The 7974-nt window shown below is 42.2% G+C and overlaps 1 protein-coding gene across 1 annotated transcript; it reads right to left on the bottom strand.

Annotated features, from left to right (window-relative positions):
• Window positions 1-386: 386 nt before the first annotated feature.
• LOC131249858 (expansin-B18-like) lies at window positions 387-5575 on the bottom strand. The gene is made up of 4 exons (XM_058250604.1): window positions 5334-5575; window positions 4520-4632; window positions 1005-1198; window positions 387-914 (listed from the first exon to the last, which is right to left on the bottom strand). The coding sequence occupies exons 1-4, from the start codon at window positions 5515-5517 to the stop codon at window positions 581-583; spliced, it is 825 nt and encodes a 274-aa protein (XP_058106587.1). The 5' UTR covers window positions 5518-5575; the 3' UTR covers window positions 387-580.
• Between the last annotated feature and the right edge of the window lie 2399 nt (window positions 5576-7974).

The following is a 7974-nucleotide window of genomic DNA, read 5'->3' as shown; positions in this document are numbered from 1 at the left end:
ATGCTATGCATGAGCATAGATGAGAGTGAGAGCAGTATGGCTGTATTGATGCTAAATGGCGCACTTTGCACTTCACATGTATACATTATCTGGAGAGGGTGAATTAAACTTTAAGTACAATGTATTTATATGTGATTTAACATATTTGTATGCTAAATGGAGTCCTTACTCTTGCTCTGATGGTAGACTCTCAGGAGTTTCAACACATGGTTAAGGGTTCGAGTACCCATAGGTGGTGAAATCCCACTACGGCGTGGGTGTGTGCATGTTAAAAAAAAAAAGTGATTTAGCCTAGTGTTAATTTAAATAATTTTATTTTCAGTTTTCAATATATTTTTTTCCAACACAAGGGACTAAAAACTTTCAAATGACTAAAATAGCGTCTTATCATTTATAATGCCCAACATCTCCTTGCACACGACATACTATAAAATGCACGTACACTCCATTTAAAACGACGACCGTCCGTTCCTAACAACAACTAAGCGAACCATTGAACCATAAAATACAAATACCAACATCCATTTACATCTTCACATGCATGGCATGCATGTAAATAGGGATATGAACGTGGGCAGATTCAATTATAGTTGACGAAGGAGCGGTAAGTAGCACCGGGACGCCACCCTGCCGGAATAACGTTGCTCGCCACTAGCGTCTTGCCTGAGTACTGCGACGTCAACCTGATCGAAAATGGCGGCTTCAATTCCGATCCAGAATCAAGCTTCCAATCTGCACCCCATGATTGTTGCATGGTCCTCCATGCATTTGAATCTGTCGCCGCCTCCTTCAGATCGACACTTGCGAGGTCTCCGTCCCCGTCTTCAAACTCGACAACCACTGAGAAGTAGTTGGGGTTGGAGCCGGCATCGACATGGAAGGCTATGGTCTGTCCTGGGTAGTCACATGCAACCCTAGAGAACACACAGCCGTTAGATCATGTCTGGATTGAAATTGATCGAGAATTTGATGATGGGTGGTGGGCCACAGATTGGAATTCATACCGTGAGTATTTAACTTGTAGGACCCCAGCATCGCGTAGTTTATCAGCTTGACCTGAGATGGCCATGGCTCCAAATGCAGTCCCACTGAGATCAAAATGAGCAGATTCAGCTAAGCAGCTACCTCCAGGACACTCGTCGGTGATCACCACCGTCACTGGTTTCCCTGAACATGCCTCATTTTCTGTACATTTCACCTGATAACGAGCATCTTAAAGTAAGAAATACCATATAAAAAGAGAGGTTCCTCTACATCTTCTTTTTGAAGAACTTGTAGGGGAACCTAGTTCCAGGGTGTCAATGGTTGGCCAGTCCGGTCTGGCAAGGCGAGCCCAACCCTATAGGCCCGGGGTTTGGGCTGAGAACTGGAACTGGGCTTGAAATCTAGGTCCGCTGTCCACGTCCCAGCCCACGACAATGATGAATGCCATGGACTGAACCATTGGTGTAGTCTATTAGTCAATTGTGCTACTATTATAAAAAAGAATTGGATGGTTTAAAGATACTTGTAAGCAGTTTCCATCCACCAATACTTCATTCGTTGGGGCCACGGCTCGAGGTTGGGGGAGTAGGACCCTTATACCCCGGTGGGCCATGCAATTGTTCAAAAACTTAAAAATTCAATATTCAATCGGTTGGGTCGACCAGAGGACTTGATTCGACTTGACTCAATAATTTAATAATTAAACTAAAGAAAGAGATTTACTAATAATGGGTATTTAGAATAGTATAAATTTAAAATATATAGGTAATTGAGATAAGGCTTAGATGATGATGAGATGATGAAACACAGAGGGCCGGTTTAAGTTTGTTGAAATATAAATGGAAGAAATGTAATTTTTATTACTTATTTTTGTAATTATTTCTTTTTGGAAATTTTATTTTCAATTTTCACTAATTTTCTAAAAAATATTGCATCTCGTTTTTATGCACAAATGTAAGAAACATCATTTTCAAAAAATGAAGGAAAATAAGAAAATGATCCTTTTAGAAAACATAAATGCACAACATGACAGTTACATATATGACTGCCCCTCTCCTAAGTGCCACACATGTGCAACTTATTATCTTTGAGTACTTCAAATGTACAGCCATTCATTTTCAAGTGCCTCACATTTACAACATGTGCCACCATTCATCTTAAAGTATTACACATTTGCCATTGTATTACATATATATCATGTGCTTTGGTACATTTTCAGCCATCCCACACGTGCTAATGTCTTGCGTGTGCCTATATGCCACATGTGACAATGTAACACATGTCACAATTCATATGTAGTGCACACATTTGTCACCTTCCTTATTCAAGGAAAATTATTATTATTATTATTCCAAACAATAAATTTAGAAATCAAGAAAAAATTCTTATTAAAAACCAATAAAAAGAAATACTTTTCATTTCGTACTGTTTCTTAGAAATAATTAACAGCTGAAAACACATTTTCTTTATTATTATTATTTTTTTCACAAATCCAAACAGGCCTCCAAGAAAAAAGTTGGAAGAAATAGCCTACATCTGAAAGGCCGGTAGCTTTCAATAAATAATAACAAACAAACAAAGGTTTTATTCAAAGACCTCTACAGGATCAGGCCTCCAAAATCTGTCTTAAAAATATTTCAGAGAGTCCATGTATCTTGAAATGAAGCATGTATCTTGAAATGAAATTGAGAAGCAGCCATGACGTGAGAGGACAGATCACATGCAACTACAATATACTCAGCTGAATATAGTCACGCCTCTCTGACGTGTAGGACATCCAAGCCATGCGAATGATGGTTTCATCACTAAAGATCATTTGGCCGTAGATCCTGCTGATCCACTCATCAGGTGGGCCAAAAGGCTACATAGAGTAAGATCTCGGTGTCCATTGATTTCAATGGCGTGGCCCACCTAACGAGTGGATGTTTTCCATTTCAGATAATCATCAAGATGGGGCTACCTGTGGAATGGCTCAGATGTCCTACCATATGCAAGAAAAACCACGAGGCAAGATAAGCTAGTGTGCGGTGGTTGCATGTCATCATTCCTTAAAATATAAAATAATCAATCGGCCCACCGACGCAATCTAAAATACTCAACCCCATTGGAAATCTAATGATAGATGGTCGGAAGTAAGAGGTTTGCTATGCCCACACGCGTATATATCACTGCCATGAACGGAGTAAAAGATGCACCCATGTAACACATGCAAAAGATCAAAGAGGCCCACCTGGTGAGCCACACCGTCAAGGTCGTCTGGGAAAAAACAGGCAGGTCAACTCATCAAGTGAGCTACGAATAACGGACGGCTTGATAACACTTGTTTTTAGCCGTCCATTTGTTTCATATACTGCAAGCCGGCCAATTAAGTGAACTGGCCTGATTTTTGGGTTAGATGGTCTACAAACGGTGTGGTCCACAAGATGGATTGCTTGAATCTGTACACGTGCCTTACCAACACGCTTGCCTGGTGTGTAAATGCGTGGGGCTATACATACCCTGGCACGTAAATCAATCTACAGGCCTTTTGGACGTATGATGAAAAATCCTACCAAGAACTTGGGCCATCGTTTTCATGGCCTTTTTTTTTTTTTTTTTATAGTGAGGATGGTGCGGGGATTTCTCTAAAAGTCCTGTAGAATAGCTTAGTCTACGAATGCTGCGCCTGGGCTGCATGTGCGTGTGTATGACATTTATCCTAATTATTTCATGATCATGGTCATAAAAGTTGGATGTCTTAAAACATTAATTTAAAAACTAAAGATATACAATCATTATATTGACCACCTTATAGAAAATAATGAATAATAACCCAAAAACCCTTCAAATATGAAGCTGATTGTGATTACTACGTACTATAGTCCGTCCAATAGAGATCTGTGGGTCTATGGGACCCACTGTAATGTATGGGTTTTATCCACACCATCCATCCATTTTGCCAAATCATTTTTAGGGCATGAGCCTAAATATGAAGCAAATCTAAGGCTCAAGTGGACTACACAGTGGGGATTGAATATACACCAAAAACTTCTTGAGAGTATTAAAAGTTTTGGATCAAGCTGAAATTTATGTTTTCGGTCCATCCAGGTGTATACAACCTTTTATGATGAGGTTGGATGGCAAATAAACATCCTGATGGCTCCCAAGGGATAATGCCCCTTCCTGTTGAGTGGTCCACTTGAGCTTAGGAATTACCTCATTTTGACCTCATACCCTAAAATGATCCCGAAGAAATCCATGGACAATGTGGATAAAACCATACATCACAGTGGGCCCCACAGAACCCCTACCACAATTATCGTCCACGCAGGGTTTGGACACAAATCACTTCCTTCAAATACAGCCAATGTGATTATTGGATGAGCCTATTTTGGAGTGCCCAATTTTCATGGTGTTGTACCATCACAGAACCGGTTGAATGCCGTACTTACACCAAGGTGGGCCCACACGTCCATGTTGAGTAACTTATCTATAATACCTGATATTAATACCACAAGGCATAGATTTAATAATCCTTTCGTAGATGGAGGACTACCTGATAACAAGCTCCACATCCCTTGCCAGATTTAAAAAGCGAAGGACTTCCCGCTGCAATTAAAGAAGAGAAAGGAGCCTGCTCTACTGCATTTCCATAACCACATGCTCCACCTACACCCACTTACACCGTTATTACATTTTAATTATATATTGTCTAAGTATAACTAATATACCAGCCATTCCAATTGCCGTACATGTTATCGCATGGCTCCCTATTGGAACACGTGGCAAATGTGCGCAAAGATGGGAACTATGTATCCTGCATACCCCATGATATACGGCCATGGCCCGAAAATGGGTGGTGGTCATTTTTTTACTGACCAACCCAGGCATTAATTAGGACCGTCCAATCAACCATCCACAAGTGGGGCCAGCCAGTTGGGTAGTTCAGATCTACAAATACACACCACGTGTCTGCACAGAAACTTATATGGAGGATTTCCAGCATATGTCACCCTGTGGAGCCCACATGCAGAGATGATCAGATGATTGGAAATGTCATTCTTCTTGGTACTACTGTAAGCTATGGTGCAATGACCGGCTTCGAAAGTGATCATTGCCTTTGGATTTTGGAGTTGAATGTGAGCCACAGAAAAATGAATCAGGTGATCTTTTCAGGGTCGATACATTCATCTACACATAGAAATGATCAGAATCATTTGTTTAACGAAAATTTCTAACGATGCCCTATATAAAGCATTGTCCACAACATGGATGGTTCCGATCATCTGATCACTCGTCATGTGGGCCTCAATGTGGCAACACATGCTGGCCATCCCGAATCTTACACACAAAAAAACACACCACATTACCATCACTTCCAGCTCCATTAGGACTGCCGTACCATGTCGCACCGGCCGGTGACCATTCGGACCCGGTGGTCGACAAACCAAGATGTTTGGTATTGAAGCAAAAACACAAGTGAGAGAGAGAAACTAAGGTAAGGAAAAAAGAGAGAAAGAAAGAGGTCATGAGAGACGTGTGAAGAAGAGCCATGAGTAGTCGACACTAGTGCACCACTACTTATGATACAATCACAGTATCAGTGGATGTATGTGGGTGCTTGCTTTGATGGTTGATCCCAGGGCTCAGCTATTTATAGAGGAAAACCCATATGCCAAGCTTTTCAACTGAATTATTGGACAGTATGTTTCCCTATCACATTTGTTTTGAATAGGCTTATACGATTAAGTGGTGTGTGCAGCCCACATCACTGTACTGCCAACATCCAATCCGTCCATAAGTGTCACCCCTTCACGTTCACCCTTTATTCCAAAAATCAAGCCCACCCAGAGCACAGACAGGTTACACGAAAGGGAAAAGTTGGGAAGGGAATGCCAATCACTAACAGTACCTTCCAGATCATGTGGGCCCGGATGTGTTTTGAAATCCCATCCAATCCATTCAGAAGATGCATCCCACCAGGATGAATGGAGAGCCCAAGTATCAGCCCGTTAAAAATCTCACGTAGGCCACGTCACTTGATTTTAGAGATTTTAAGCATGATTTTACATGCTTTGGTCCACCTGAGTTTTGGATCAGCCAGAAATCCGGAGTTCAACGAAATCATGATTGGGTTTCACGTGATGGACGGATTGGATTCCATGAAAAAATTATGGTGGGCCCCACACACTGCTGTGTCGAATGAGCTGATTCTACAAACGCTGCATAGGAACCGGCCTCTCCATATCAGTGATACTATGGGTCTCACAAAAATCTCTCAGATGGGAAAGGTCTGAACTTCTCCATAGGTGGCCAACAAAGGAAGTTGATGTCCAATACAACAAACAAAAGGCAAGAGATTCTATAGCCAGGATCTTCTAATCTTGGGATTGTCAGTGCATGGGCCATTTCATAGTCATCACATCATCCATCTGGATTAGGGTTGGGCATCGGTCCGAGTCGGACCGGATTGGTCCAACCCGAGCCGATCTGAAATGATACTGGTCTGACTCACTCGAACCTGATCCGATCTGGTACCGAGTCCGGGTCGCCTGACTTGGACCGATCCGAAAACTCACTGTGCAGATCCGATCCGAGTCCGACTCGGTTAGGAAAACTGAGTCAGATCAGATTGGATACGATTTGGACTGTAAAAAATTTTAAAATATTTAAAAAGCTTTTTAAAATAGTAAAAAATATTTAAAAATAAAAAAAATCACTAAATATATCCAGATCGGATCAGATCGGGCCGGATCGGATCGGATCGAGCAATATCCAACCCGAACCCAATCCAAAAAGGATTCGGATTTGGATAGAACTACCTGATCCGCATCGATCCAGCCCGTCGGATCGGTTCGAATCCGGCCAGATCGGATTGGATCGGGTCAGATCCACTAGATCGGACCCAATTTGCCCAGCTCTAATCTAGATTGATGAACCTCTTTCAACTTACCCACATCGATAAACCATCCGCATTTGCATGATCTTGTGGCTCGGCTAGTGAGCTGGGGAAACTAGCATGACTTAAGCTGATTGATTACATTTGCTGATCAAGGTCCCGTTACACGCAAGTGCTGGCACTTAAGATGAACATCCAAGCCATCCATTAGGCGGACCATACTGTGAAGATATACTGGCCAGAAAATCAGGCCAGTCCACAGATCATGTGGGTCACAAATGTATGGATTTCAAGCCATTCGTTTGGATCTACACCGTTGTGGCCCATGTCAAACTTGTGTGCCATCGTGTCACGTGTGCAGCGTGTGGATGGCATAGGATAATGAAGAAAGGAAAAGTACAAAATGGGATCAAGACAGGGTCGACTGGAATCGGACCCTATTATTAATAGAACCCCAAGATCCGGATCCGGGTCTAATCCGTCCGAACTACAGCTGGTTCCAAACTGGATCCAATTCAGTCTATTACTCAAGTCGGATCTAGGCACATAAAAGATGACGAGTTCATCATATTAGCAATCGGGTCCATGGACTCGGACCCGGATCCAATTTATGGCGTACCTTCTGGATAATGGACTGGGGTTTTCATGAGCAGATGTGAAGGGTTAGAGAAATGCCCAACCAATGGGCGAATTCAATGGGCGGTAATCCTTAGTAACTTTTATCATCCAACCATTGTGAATTTTGGCGTATGGCCCATCAACAGCAGGGCACTAGATATGAAGGGTCTAGATCTTTCATGTGTGCGCCGCATTTAGTGATTTAGGGTATCAATGGTCTATATATCCTACATGTTGGAAGGCCCCGATGAGTGGAAACCCTGGCCCAAGAATCAGGCGGTTCTTCCCATCACCCTCACAGAAGGTACCCAAATGGACCCGACCCGATTTTTATGGATCCAGGTCCAATTTTTCAGAACAATGTTGAAATTGGATTGGGTATGGGTCCACCAATTTGGACCCGGTTAAAACTAGGTCTAATCGGATTCAGGTCTGGTCCACTGTCTTGGACCCGGTTTAAAATGGATTGACTTGGTCCATTTAATTTTGTTGGT

This window comes from Magnolia sinica, chromosome 6 (genome assembly GCF_029962835.1).
Source record: "Magnolia sinica isolate HGM2019 chromosome 6, MsV1, whole genome shotgun sequence".
NCBI lineage: Eukaryota > Viridiplantae > Streptophyta > Magnoliopsida > Magnoliales > Magnoliaceae > Magnolia > Magnolia sinica.
This window is presented reverse-complemented; position numbering and strand designations above follow the sequence as displayed.